This window comes from Hyperoodon ampullatus (assembly GCF_949752795.1).
Source record: "Hyperoodon ampullatus genome assembly, chromosome: 12".
Lineage (NCBI taxonomy): Eukaryota > Metazoa > Chordata > Mammalia > Artiodactyla > Ziphiidae > Hyperoodon > Hyperoodon ampullatus.
In genome coordinates this window covers 81,826,575-81,841,593 of record NC_136925.1, presented here as the reverse complement: position 1 = coordinate 81,841,593, position 15,019 = coordinate 81,826,575, and the positions used below count along the sequence as shown (strand labels likewise).

The window sequence follows — 15,019 nt, the reverse complement described above, 5'->3', positions numbered from 1 at the left end:
GAGTCAGCCTGACTCCAAAACCCATGTTCTTCCCGCTCTATGGCTTCACCTTCTCAAGGTCCATCAAATACTTGTACCCTTTCCTGTAAACATATGTAAATGTTCCTGCTGGAGTAGTTTTTATAGTTGATGGGAAAATGCTGCCAGGAGAGCTGAAGAGGAACAGAAGGGGATTTTTGAAAGCTGCAGAAAGGATAGAGTTCCAACATGTATTTAGGCATTTCCAGAAGGTACAGCGCAAGAGTACAGTCTCAGCATTAATTAGCATCTCATGCATATGGGGTAATGTGTCCTTCTATACCGTATTTAGGAGATATTCAGTTGCATCCCAAGCACAAACTATGGCTCATCTGTGTCCCACTGTTTTTGTCCACAATTTCCTCCACCTGTCAGACGACAGTCTCAGTTTCAGTGGTGGTGGTGGTGTGGTCTTCCGGGCGCCTGGGTTGCATCTCATCTTTGAAAGCCCTGGTCAGGACCACTTTTAAGGACTCCTTGAACCGCTTCTTCCTGCTGCTGCCCACGAAGAAGTAAATAAAAGGGTTGGCGCTGCTATTGATTGTAGAGAAGAGAAGAGAAATGTGGTGCAAGTTCCTGAACGTCGACCAGTACTCATAATAGAGCAGGTAGAGGAGCCTCATGGGCATGGCGAAGATGAAGAATATGATGATGGTGACCGTGATGACAAGATACAGCTTCGAGGAATGGGAAGCCCACGCATTCTTCCGAATCTTCACTACCAAGATGGCGCTGGACACCGCCATTAGTGGCGTGAAGACCAGGAAGCTCAGAATGGCTATGAAGATGATCACCGCCCTGCAGTCACTTCGGGAGTGAGTCTGTCCTTCACTGTCAATGCACATGACGTATTCCATGGTGGTCACTAAGCAGGAAAGTGTCCACAGGAGGGCACAGACGAATGCTGACTGGTGCTTGGGGCGATGGCAGCGGTACCAGATGGGGTACAGGACGGACAGGCACCTCTCCACACTGATGGCTGTCAGCAGATACAGACCCGTGTTGTAGCCAAAGAGAAATGTCACCGACAATGTGACAATTGTGTAGTAATAGCTGGAAGAGAGCTCGTAATCTAAAGCATAGTCGACAGACAGAATAAAGATGCAAAAGAGTAATGAGATGTCCGCAACAGACAAGTGGGTGATGTAGACGGTGAAGGGATTTCTTCTCATCCGGAAGCAGAGGAACCAGAGGAGAATTCCATTCTCAACAAAGCCCAGTGGGGAAATGCTCATGATCACCCAGTGCACAATGGGAATTTCCCGACGCGGCTCTGTTACTGAGGTGTTTCTGCTGGTTGAGGCGTTCGAGGACTCCTCAGCAACAAATGATGTCCCGTTTGCCTCATCCATGAGGGGACCTCAGCCTGGGCTCTTCAGGTATTTTTCTGTAAATAAGTTTAAGAAAAAATCAAGGTTGATGAATTGCAGTAAAAGGGAGACTTCAGCTACGGATTATAACCTTCAAGTTATACAAAAAGTGTTTACTAGACTGTACAATTCTCTTTCCAACAAAGATAAAATTAGACATTTCACTGAGAGGGAACAGATTTAATCATCTTTTTTGATCCCCCCCAATAGCCTTTGATTCTGTGTTACTACTTGCTTGCGGTTCAGCGCCAAAGGGGATCTGCCAAAGCAAGAGGAACAAATTCCTGGTGTCCATATCTGGTCTGGCCCGAGCTTTCTGAATGGTGTTTTGAAAACCATCTCATCTTCTGTGCCTTCATCTCCTGGCCTGAGAGACCAGGTTCATCACATTAAAATGCAATGACAAAATACATCTTTGGGCAATGCTGTTGTTGTCACTTTTTAATGCATAAAGTGCCATAAATGATGGGTGATTGAGAGGGTACCAATATTTGCAAAAAGTGTGAACAATTAGAAGGTATGTGTTTTATGTGGTTCAGTAGGGTACCAATATTCAATATGGGAAAAGTATGTTCAATAGGGTACCAATATTTTCAAAAGTGTGAACAATTAGAAGGTATGTGTTTTATGTGGTCTCAATATCTGTGATGAAGCTGTGCACCTACTCAGACCAGGTATGCCCTGCAAACCATCCCTGGGGAACAGATGGTGCATTTCAACAAGGTGTATTCATATCCTCGTGCTCCATAGGCCAGACCATGTGGCAAAACACTATTGACAGATACTAAACAAAGCACTAACCTAAAACCAATAAAAATGCTAAATATTTGAGACTGCAAAGCAAAGATTATCAGCAACTTTCCCTCACACTTTAGGAATTGCTAAATAAACATATGCACGGCTCCCACCCTCTTCCTGTTATATAACAAATAGACATAAGCCACTTCCACCACTGGGGAATGGAAAAGGGAGGTGCCCACAGAGGTCATCTCCTTTGTTCCAACTCATGACGTCTTTGGCTTTTTTTTTTTTTTTTTTTTGGTGGTGGTACAACATTGTTCTTTGCTTTTGGCCCTTCCAAAACAGGGTCCTATATGTGCAAAATAATTAACCTCTAGAAAGTTAATTTGTAGGTAGATGCCTTTTCTGAACGAGCTCACCTGAGGCAGAACAGTTCATAGACGTGATATTGTGTGAGCAGGTGGGCTGGTGAAAAGGCTAGTTCCCTCTCCGGTGTTTGATCCAGGAGCCCACAGAGGTCCCTGGCTCCACGGTCCTGAGACCCCTCTCCCCACTAACTCTTCCCTCAGCTGTTCTGATGACATCCTGGAAATTATTTTTACTGGAGCGGATTCTCCTTTTGTTTCATAATTAGATAAGATATAGACCCCAGTACCCTTAGGAGCCAAACACAAGGACCGGAATTCACAATTCCATGGCATGGCTGACCAAAGAGCTGCTGTACAGACCAGGCTTTATTTGAAGTTTGTAGGTAAGATAGCCATAATCCCCAAGTTCATCCACCAAATATTTTTCAGTGCCAACTTCAGGCCAGGCACCGTTTCAGGCACTGGGCTACAGCCGTGAATGAAACAGACAAAGCTTCAACCTCTTGGAGTTTATATTCCAGTGGGGAGGCAGTCAATAACCAATAACTAATAACAACAACACAAACAAATAGATGTCAGATCGTAATAAGCACCATAGAGAAAAGTAAAGCACAGACCACGGCGCAGACCAGAGTGTGGTTTTGGAGACAGTGAGACATGGTTGGATTCTGGATGCAATTTGAATTGCTAACAGGTGAGATATGAGTTATTGAAGGAAAAGAGAAGAGTTTGTAGCCACTTGCTGAATGGGCAATGTGCAGGGAGAGCAGTTTTGGGGGGGCCATACGGAGCTTGGGAAGCTCATGCAACAGACAAACGGAGCTGTCTCAAAGCATGTCGGGAGCTGGGGTGTGGGAGCAGATGTAGGCTGTGTGCAAAGAGGTGAAATGTTCCTCAGCCATAGAAAGGAACGAAACGGTGCCATTTGCAGAGATGTGCATGGACCTAGAGACAGTCTTACAGAGTGAAGTAAGTCAGAAAAAGAAAAACAAATATCGTATAATATCGCTTATATGTGGAATCTAGAAAAATGGTACAGGTGACCTTATTTGCAAAGGAGAAACAGAGACACAGATGTAGAGAACAAACGTATGGGTACCAAGGGGGGAGGGAGGTGGGATGAACTGGGAGATTGGGATTGACATATATACACTACTATGTATAAAATAGATAACTAATGAGAACCTACTGCATAGCACAGGGAACTCGATGCTCTGTGGTGACCTAAATGGGAAGGAAATCCAAAAAAGAGGGGATATACATATACGTATAGCTGATTCACTTTGCTGTACAGCAGAAACTAACACAACATTGTAAAGCAACTATACTCCAATAAAAATGTTACAAATAAATAAAGATCATCATGCACAGACACACACACAAAAAAACGACGTGAAACGTTAAGTCATGAGGCTAGATGAGATAACCTATGAAATATGGGTCATTAAAAAGGAGAAGAGGTCCAAGGACTGCGCCTTGGAGCGTTTCAAAGTTTAGAGCTTGGGGGAATGAAGAGAAGGAAGCAAAAGAAACTGAGAAGCTAGGAGCATAATTTATTCATGGGAACAGGAGGGAAGGCAGAGTGTGTGGTTTAAGATGCAGCCAGGTGGGTCCAGTGAAGAGGGAGTGTTACAAGTTGAAAGAAGTTCTCTTCTGAATGTGCAGTATCTCTTTTTTCAGCAAAGTCAGGAGCAAGGTCATCCGCTAAGAGTGAGGAGATGTTAATGGTTTAAGGAGAGAGGGCAAGAAGTGAAGTAATTAGGTGAAAGAGGGAAAGGACTGGGTAAATATACAAAGAGCAAGATTTCCGGGCAAACCTTAGAGCTTGACTGGATTAGTGCTCATGAATTTAAAGAGAGATGATTGGCATGACGTGTGCTTTTCTCCAGCTGGCTCAGCTGTCCAGGTGTGAGTGTGCAGAAAGAGGAGAGATGGATTTAACCAGGATTGGGGTTCTACCAGCCTGGTGCAATGGAAAGTGGGGGACATATTATAGCACATAGAAAGTGGGGGACACACTACAGCACATAGACTACGGAATTCAATAGAGTTAGGAGAAAAGTGAGGCCAGGAGAGAGGTGACAGAGGGTGAACAGGAAATAGGAGCCCTCGACTGTAGATCCCAGCAGTGTCAGAGAACTAACTGCTGAAGTCCAAGTACTAAACGTAGAGAACTGGAAAATAGGAGGCGGAGGTTGAACAGTCGGATGCTTGAAGCTGAGATTGCAGTGGTGTGGTTTGGGGGTTACTGGTATCAATAAATGTAGTGCATGGCCATGGGAATGAATTGCTGAGGGAGAGTGGAGGACAAGATCCTCTGAGGTGAGACCAGGACCTGGAGCCAGGGTGTTGGAAGAATTGTCTGCATGGACATTGAACTCACTGGGAAATAGGCTAGGATACAGGAATATCATTAGAAAAAACTGGCTGTGAGCCAGGTGGTAAATCCTTAGGGAATTTGGAAGAGTGGCCCAGAGGTCTGTAGACAGTCACAGCAAGGAGGGTGGTAAATAACATAGTTGGATGGTATGCACTTTAGAGCTGGGTGTTTTGTTGTTGGTGGTGGTGATGGTGTTTCAGGGGGAGAGAAGAAGCAAACAGAAAAACCTGAAACACAAAAACGGTAGAGGGTATGAAGGGTCTAGATCAGTGTTGTCCAACAGAAATGTAATGTGAGCCATGTGTGTAATTTAAGGTTTTCTGGGAGCCACACACAAAAACATAAAAAGAAACATGTGGAATGAATTTTAATAGCATATTTTATTTAATTCAATGTGTTCAAAATATCATTTCAATGTGTAATCGATATAAAAAATATTAATGAGCTACTTTAGCTTCTTTTTTTCACAGTAAGTCTTCAAAATGCAGTGTGCATTTTACTCTCATAGAGCATCATGCTTCAGACCAGCAACACTTCACATGTGCACTGGCCACACATGACCAGTGGCTACCATATTGGATGGCGCAGATCTAGGGCCATCACAAAACCAAAATCACTTACATGAGGGAGTCAGATGTTTTCATCTTTTAATAACAAACCTAAATCAAAGACAAGAAATGTAAAATCAGGACCTAATAAGAATTTTTAAGAAAAGGGACAAGAACATCTTTCTGACTCGGTTTACAGTCTGGAATCTCTCACGGACCACAGCATCATTCAGCTTTTAGTTTCTCATTATATGCAAGAGAGCTCTCGTGTACTCCTCAAAAATATCAGTCAGGAGTTAATACACAGAAATCTCTTGCATTCTTATACACTAATGACAAAAAATCTGAAAGAGAAATTAAGGAAACACTCCCATTTACCACTGCAAGAAAAATAATAATATACCTAGGAATAAACCTACCTAAGGAGACAAAAGACCTGTATGCAAAATACTATAAGACACTGATGAAAGAAATTAAAGACAATACAAACAGATGGAGAGATATACCATGTTCTTGGATTGGAAGAATCAACACTGTGAAAATGATTATACTACCCAAAGCAATCTACAGACGCAACGCAATCCCTATCAAACTACCAATGGCATTTTTCACAGAACTAGAACAAAAAATTTCACAATTTGTATGGAAACACAAAAGACCCCGAATAGCCAAAGCAATCTTGAGAAAGAAAAATGGAGCTGAAGGAATCAGGCTCCTGGACTTCAGACTAGACTACAAAGCTACAGTAATCAAGACAGTATGGTACTGGCACAAAAACAGAAATATAGATAAATGGAACAGGATAGAAAGCCCAGAGATAAATCCATGTACATATGGTCACCTTATCTTTGATAAAGGAGGCAAGAGTATACAATGGAGAAAAGACAGCCTCTTCAACAAGTGGTGCTGAGAAAACTGGACAGCTACATGTAAAAGAATGAAATTAGAACTCTTCCTAACACCATACACAAAAATAAACTAAAAATAGGTTAAAGACCTAAATGTAAGGCCAGACGCTGTAAAACTCTTAGAGGAAAACATAGGCAGAACACTCTATGACATAAATTATAGCAAGATCCTTTTTGACCCACCTCCTAGAGAATTGGAAATAAAAACAAAAATAAACAATTGGGACCTAATGAAACAAAAGCTTTTGCACAGCAAAGGAAACTATAAACAAGACGAAAAGACAACCCCTAGAGTGTGAGGAAATATTTGCAAATGAAGCAACTGACAAAGGGTTAATCTCCAAAATATACAAGCAGCACATGCAGCTCAATATCAAAAAAACAAACAACCCAATCCAAAAATGGGCAGAAGACTTAAATAGACATTTCTCCAAAGAAGATATACGGATTGCCAAAAAACACATGAAAGAATGCTCAACATCACTAATCATTAGAGAAATGCAAATCAAAACTACAATGAGGTATCACCTCACACCGGTCAGAATGGCCATCATCAAAGAATCTACAAACCATAAATGCTGGAGAGGGTGTGGAGAAAAGGGAACTCTCTTGCACTGTTGGTGGGAATGTAAATTGATACAGCCACTATGGAGAACAGTATGGAGGTTCCTTAAAAAACTAAACATAGAACTACCATATGACCCAGCAATCTCACTACTGGGCATATACCCTGAGGAAACCATAATTAAAAAACAGACAGGGGGCTTCCCTGGTGTCGCAGTGGTCGAGAGTCCGCCTGCCGATGCAGGGGACACGGGTTCGTGCCCTGGTCCGGGAAGATCCCACATGCCATGGAGTGGCTGGGCCCGTGAGCCGTGGCCACTGAGCCTGCACGTCCGGAGCCTGTGCTCCGCAACGGGAGAGGCCGCAGCAGTGAGAGGCCCACGTACCGCAAAAAAAAAAAAAAAAAAAAAAAAAAACCAGACAGGTACCACAATATTCGTTGCAGCACTATTTACAATAGTCAGGAAATGGAGGCAACCTAAGTGTCCATCGACAGATGAATGGATAAAGAAGACGGGGCACATATATACAATGGAATATTACTCAGGCATAAAAAGAAACGAAATTGAGTTATTTGTAGTGAGGTGGATGGACCTAGAGTCTGTCATACAGAGTGAAGTAAGTCAGAAAGAGAAAAACAAATACCGTATGCTAACACATATATATGGAACCTAAAAAAAAAAAAAAAGAGAATGTTCTGATGAACCTAGGGGCAGGACAAGAATAAAGACGCAGATGTAGAGAATTGACTTGAGGACACGGGGAGGGGGAAGGGTAAGCTGGGACGAAGTGAGAGAGTGGCATGGACTTATATACACTACCAAATGTAAAATAGGTAGCTAGTGGGAAGCAGCCGCATAGAACAGGGAGATCAGGTTGGTGCTTTGTGACCACCTAGAGGGGTGGGATAGGGAGGGTGGGAGGGAGACGCAGGAGGGAGGGGATATGGGGATATATGTATACATATCACTGATTCACTTTCTTATACAGCAGAAACTAACACAACATTGTAAAGCAATTATACTCTAATAAAGATGTTAAAAAATAAATAAATAAAATGCACTCACATTAAATATAAAAAGAAAATCAGTTAGGAAATGTGTTTCAACACATAAGATCAAATTGTATTTTTCTATTACGGTCAAACTCAAGTAACCAAACTCTCTTTCTAAAGAGAGATCATCTTGTTTCCGTTGTTTAACCAACATGTAGGTTTCAGTCACTGCACTAGGAGTTAAGGATACAGAAATAAATAAGACACAGTCATCTGCACAGTTTTACAGGCGAGGCAGACAGAACTAAATCTAATTCAATATGGGAAATGGAATAAAGGAGACTGACCACATCAGAGCAAACACGCACCAGGAAGCCTTGTCTCAGCGTTTCAAGGCAGGCTTCACAGGGCTGGACCTTGAAGGGTCAGTAGGAGTTTGTTAGCTGAGGAAGGAAAAGAAAGGCATTTTAAGAAAAAAGAACAGATGGACAAAGGCATGAAGGCAGGAAGGCACAGAATGTTGGTTGTGGAGTTTGAGGAGACTGGTGGACCCAAGGTGGAGGTATGACTTAACAAGAAATAAACAACTGGACTGAAGCATGAAGGCCTGGCTATGATGCTTCTTTAAATATCAAGCTTATTTTATAGGTTATGCTTATCCAACATTAGTGCTTAAAAATTATATGGGGTTGCTTATTAAAAATGCAAATTCCAGGGCCCCACTGTTTCAGGAAGCCTGGGGTGGGATACTGGAATCTGAACTTTCATAACCCAGGGCATTCTGATGCAGATGGGTCCTGGGCCATGGTTTGAAAAACACTACCTTACTGTATAGCACAGGGAACTCTACTTAATACTCTGCAATGACCTATATGGGAATAGAATCTGAAAAAGAGTGGAGATATATATATATATATATATATATACATATATACATATATATACATATACATGTGTATATATACATATATATACATATATATGTATATATATATATATATATATAACTGATTCACTTTGCTGTACAGCAGAAACTAAGACAACACTGTAAATCAACTATACACCAATAAAAATTAATTAAAAAAAAAAAGAAAAATACTACCTTTTGTGCTAGGGAGCCATTAAAGTTTCAGTGCAGGGCTGGGATGTGACCTGAACTGTGCTTTAGAAAGGTTACCCTGGTCATAGTCTACAGGCTGAATGGAAGGGAATAGTGGATGGATCAAAGAAACCAGTAGGGGGTTGTTGAAATAGTCCCAGTGAGAAATCAGAACTAGGATAATGACTGAAGGAAAGGACGGATTCCAGAGACATTTCAGAGAAGACTGGTGAGGCCCCAGGGACCATGAAGGGGAAGAGAAATGGAGGAATCAGCGGACAGAGCTTCCCGTCTGAGGAGGCCGTGTAGACAACTCCTGTTGACTGAGACCAGGAACGGGAAGGGTAGCGGCTGGGAGAACAAAGAATTCATTTCGTTTTGTGTTGAGAACGAAGCATCAGGAGGACACGCGTAAGGGTGGATTCCAGATGTGCTAGCCTGTGTGTTCTCTGAGCCCAAGGGCCTACATCTTTTAATAAGCAGAACTTCACAAAACAAAGAATAACAGACACACGAGATCTTTAGAACATTATTCATTACTGTGCATTGGCTTGATTATAAATTTCAAATGTAGTATGTATATGCATAGCTGATTCACTTTGCTGTACACCTGAAACTAACACAACATTGTAAATCAACTATACTCCAACAAATTTTTTTTTTTTTTTTTTTTTTTTTTTTGCTGTACGCAGGCCTCTCACTGTTGCGGCCTCTCCCGTTGTGGAGCACAGGCTCCGGACGCGCAGGCTCCGCGGCCATGGCTCACGGGCCCAGCCGCTCCGCGGCATGTGGGATCCTCCCGGACCGGGGCACGAACCCACGTCCCCTGCATCGGCAGGCGGACTTTCAACGACTGCGCCACCAGGGAAGCCCTCCAACAAATATTTTTTAAAATATAAATTAAAAAATAAATTTCAAAGGCAAAAGTCACCTAAGGTCACGTGTTCCTCTTCTATTCCCATGTCTCTGGCCTGGACTCCTGGGATCGCTCTCCTCATTTCCTGTTCTCCCTGCTCCAGTCTATCCTTCCCAGACCCTCACATTGCCACTCCTTCCTTTCCTAATACTCCCTCCACCACTCTGGTGTTACTCATTAATTACCTCTATAGCCATGACATTCCTCCTTATAGAGTTAAAATTATATCTTTGCATTAAACTGCAAACTCTTCCAAGGCAAAAGTTTATTATTCACGTCTGAATCTCTAGGACTTGACACAGCCATTCAATAAATACATACTGAATTATTCCAAGAGATAAAGGCCATCACCATGGCCCTGAGAATGCACCCTGGTTACCCATGAAAGAAAACCGCCATCTTGAGCCCAGGCCATCACATGTGTCTTAATCATGATGTGGTTGGAAAGCAAATAAAAATCCCATTAAAACTAAATCTCATTAAAAACTAACAATAACCCTGGGGACTTCCCTGGTGGTGCAGTGGTTAAGACCTCACACTCCCAATGCAGGGGACGCAGGTTCAAGCTGTGGTCAGGGAACTAGATCCCACATGCCGCAACGAAGAGTTCGCATGCCTCAACTAAGGAGCCTGCCTGCCGCAACTAAGACCCGGCGCAACCAAATAAATATTTTTTTTAAAAACCTAACAATAACCCTCCAAATTGATTTGTTATAGCGTGGTTTTATTTAAATGAACACATTGCTAAAGTTACATTCCCAGTCTTACCAGACCAAACTGAATTTCAGTCCCTCAGGTGAAATAGCAGATGGCAAGCAGTGCCTTGAACGCAGCTGGTCCTACCTGCTCACCACCCCCAGACCCTTTCTTCCTCCAGGCTCCAGGGTCATTTTGCAGACTATTCATCTCCATTGATGGGTGACTAAGATGTTTGAGGTCAGGGAGGGTAAGGAGAGTAGAAGTGTGAGTGCTGTAGCTGAAAAGACCGTCTAGCTCAGAAAGCAGTGAAGAGGAGGGGAAGCAGTTGCACTGCAGGATTAACTGCTGTGGGTGACCTGTCTCCCTGTCAACCCAGTTCTGGTTCCATGGGCTCTCTGTCCAGGCACACACAGCGTCTTCTTTGTGCAGCTCTCTTTCTAGGCAGCAATCATCTTTGCAGTGATGCATGTTTATCCAACCGTGACTGTCCCGGATGGAAGGAGAGTATCCTAACAGCACTCTGCGTCCCTCACGTGGTTGGTAACACAGCAACACAGCAGTAGAAACCCCACTATGTAGGAAATGGCATCATTCTGGGACACCCTATTGGCAGCATCAGAGAAGCATCTTCCCAGCCTCTCTTCCCTCTCATTCCCTACAAGTCCTAGGGAGACAGCAGAAAGGTGGAGCGTGAGAATGCCATTGCCTGGGACTTCAGGGTTCAAGGCATCTTCCCTTTGTGTTAGCTTTGGATCCTTCAGTCAGCTTGGGAGGCTGTTACGTATGAATGAAAAATATCGCCTGCCTTATCAGTAAAGGAAGCATGTTGCAGCCATCAAGTCATCACATTACAGCCACCCTGATGGTGAGCCCTGAGGGAACTCAGGATCGAGGCAGGGTGCCCTCCCCACCAACCAAGCAGCCAGACCCAAAATGATGCACCCTGAGGAGACTCCGGATGAGAAAGCACAGGATACTGGCCTCAGATAGCTGAGGTTGCGTACAAAGGAAAGATTGCAGTGAGTCCAGAGAGACTGTGAGATACACACATTCTCAACTAACTTGAGGATTCTTACTCCGAGCTCTTCCCACTCTGCCCTGGGGCCGAATCCTCTTTTTAAGACCTTACCTTTTATAGCCTCTCTGGTTTTTGTTTGTTTGGTTGGTTGGTTGGGTTTTTTTGCGGTATGCGGGCCTCTCACTGTTATGGTCTCTCCCGTTGCGGAGCACAGGCTCTAGGCACACGGGCTTCAGTAGTTGTGGCACGCGGGCTCAGTAGCTGTGGCACACGGGCTTAGTTGCTCCGCGGCGTGTAGGATCTTCCCGGACCAGGGCTCGAACCCGGGTCCCCTGCATTGGCAGGAGGATTCTTAACCACTGCGACACCAGGGAAGTCCTATAGTCTGTTTAATCTTAACACAAAATGAGGGATTTAACTTTTATCATTGTCTTTTTTCTAACTATAAAACAATATTTGTGTTCATTGAAGAAAATTTGAAAAATTCAATAGGAAAAATAAATCACATAAAACCACTACTCAAAATTAACCTGATCTAACATTTTGGGATGTTTCTTTTTAGTCTTTTTTTCTCCGTCTCACACACACTCTCTTTCAAAACTGAGATTGCATTTTATCATCTGTTTTGGTTGCCTGCTTTTTTTTTCGCTCAATATCATACTGTAAGCATTTTCTCTGTCAGCCTTTACTTTAAAAAACATGACTTTAATCATTGCTATTTGGATGTACCATAATTTATTTTTAATAATCCTCTAACTTTGGACATACCAGTTGCTTCTGATGTTTCACCATTATTTTTTCAAAATAACAAAACACTGTAATGAACTCTCTTGGATGCAGATTTTGTGCACATCTTTCATCATCTCCCTAGGACATATTTCTAAAACTGGAATTGCTGGATCAAAGGGTATAAATATTTTTCAAGATTTTAAAACATTTTAACAAGTTGTCTTCCAAAAATTGTATCAATTATACTGACATCACGGTATGAGAATGCTTTTTTTTCACAGCATATATACTTTTTTGTCCCCATAACATCTCCATTTTAAAAAATTCCCAACTTTGATAGGTGATTAAAAAGTTATTTTGATTTAATTTGCATTTATTTGATCTCTCATGAGTTAGAATATTTTTCATGATAACAGTCATTTGAATTTCTTCTCCGACATTATTTTTTCATGTTATTTTTTTCATTTCTTTTACTGAGTTGCAAGAATTCTTCGTAAATATAATACTTTGTCAAATATGTTGGAAATTCTTTTCCCCAGAAACTGGAGTATTTGATAGAAGATGTAAGAGGATACAGCTTGGAGTTTTCATAAAAACACTTCCTGACTCTTACAAGTCTGCCTGTCCTCTGTCGATAATTGAGGTTTAGAAGTTGAAGGAATCATGTAGATACTGCAAACCACTCTTTATTTTACATGTGAGGAAGCTAGCTCATAACTAGCTCGAGATTACATATTTAGTTAGCAGCCAAGCCAGAACCAGAGCCTAGATTGCCCAGGTCCAAGTGGGCACTATTTCTCCTCCCCACTCCAGTCTTTTGTCAACAGTTCATCTATGTGTGAAGTTCACTCACCCATGCATGTGGCTAGTAGAATTTTGGGGACATTTAACAATGGCCTTAATGTCACCAGAAGTGATTACCACAATCAATTTGACTGTTAGTAAAGATTTTTATTAAAAGCCTCAAGGACAGGACTCTTTGTTTATTAAAGAATGCCATTATTTATTAGAAGATGGATTTTTATTTATTAAAGCACCATCTCATCTACCCAATGCCAAACACTGAACAACAATAAAAACAGACAGGGATGAGTTGTTTTCAGTTTCTTCTCATACGACTTTCTTCTGCAAAGTGGAGTGACCACTTTGGTGATAGCAGTCATCACCACTATTAAGAAACACCTCTATTAGAAAACAATAAAAGTGAGACAGTCCAGACAGCAGCATCATGCTTTTAGACAAGTCCCCCAAAAGGGAGTAAGATGTAATCTCATCCTCGCACCCCTGCCCACACACAATACAAAGTGTGCTATGAGATTCTACTCCATCTCCTCGCTGTGGTCTCAGAAACGACACCATTGCCTAGACGCGCTTTCTCCCTTCTGGCTCTCTTGTCTCTTTGTAGTTTCTTCTCTGTCTCCTTTCCTGGATCTGTTCTCACCCTCCCTTTGGGCCACCAGGCTCCATTCCTGGCCTTCCTCCCTTCTCCCCCTCCCTGGGTGGCTTCATCCAATCCCCTTATTTCAACTGTTACCACATACTAATGAAATCCAAATCTACAGTTCTAAGTCAGACATCTCTCCGGAATATCAGACCCTATGACTAATAGCCCTGGATACCTCTAACTGGGCCTCTCGTAACAGCACACCAACCTCAGCTGATCCAAAACAGAAATCAGACCTTTGCTGCTGTTCCATACTTCCTCTGGTATTTTTAGTCTGCCAAGCCAAAAAACTGGATGTTTTACCAGGCACTACTCATCTTGTATGTTCCCTGCCCCAGTCCCTAGAATCAGCCATTTCTCCAAGGAGCCCTGGTTCCTTTGAGTAGAGATGAGTATATAGAAGCCAAGATCTGGATGTGGGCTGTACTTGTTGCTATTGAGGTGTCACTGCTCCCAGGCCCTCTCAGGGGACAGGGCTAAGGAGTATATGTATATAAATATATATGTGCAGGCATACATGTATGCACTGACATCCATATTTCCATAACTTTCTACATATGTATTGATTACCAATGACTTCATACTAACAGCTCCAACTTTGATCCAGCATCACTGAGTCCAGTTTAGTTTTCTTCCTCTCCGTATCTGTAATTCCCATCTCTGATGGTAAGAAACCTGACTCCCATTATCCTCAAGGCATTTACCTGTTTGATCAATCCACGAATAGGGAAACAATGTCCTCTGTCCACCACTGCCCATCCTCCACCCCCACCCAGATGCCCTCCCCATTTTGTTGGGTCTTTCGCCTCATGCTGCTGTCTCCTGCCCTGGGACATACTCCTCACCCAGCAGAAGCTCTGAACTTGGCTCAAGGTCCCCTCCCCCGCCATGCAGATGACCTCCTTGTCCTGCCAAGTCACTGCTACCTCTCTCACCCCAGCTGGGCTGCTCAGGCTCCACCACCTCATACAAGCCCCAGGCTATGAGAGAGGGTGTACTTAACACCCACCTCCCTCCCCGCAAACATCCAAAGAATTGTAGGCAGTGAGGCATCTGAATGCAAAAGAGATGTTTGAAAAAAGAGGTTGGACATTGTTCAAACTACATTGCAGGGGTGACTGTCTATTCTGCCTGTACTTAGCCTGCTTTGCCTCTGAGCCACGCTTTCACTCAAACTGACCATAGATGTGAGTCCTACACAAAGCAGCTTAGCCCCTCTGAAC

At 42.8% G+C, this 15,019-nt stretch overlaps 1 protein-coding gene across 1 annotated transcript; it reads right to left on the bottom strand.

The window, feature by feature from the left end:
• Positions 1-389: 389 nt before the first annotated feature.
• Positions 390-1,370, bottom strand: MAS1 (MAS1 proto-oncogene, G protein-coupled receptor; the record flags this gene model as incomplete). The annotated part of the gene is made up of 1 exon (XM_079716105.1): positions 390-1,370. The coding sequence occupies one exon, from the start codon at positions 1,368-1,370 to the stop codon at positions 390-392; it is 981 nt and encodes a 326-aa protein (XP_079572231.1).
• Positions 1,371-15,019: the final 13,649 nt, after the last annotated feature.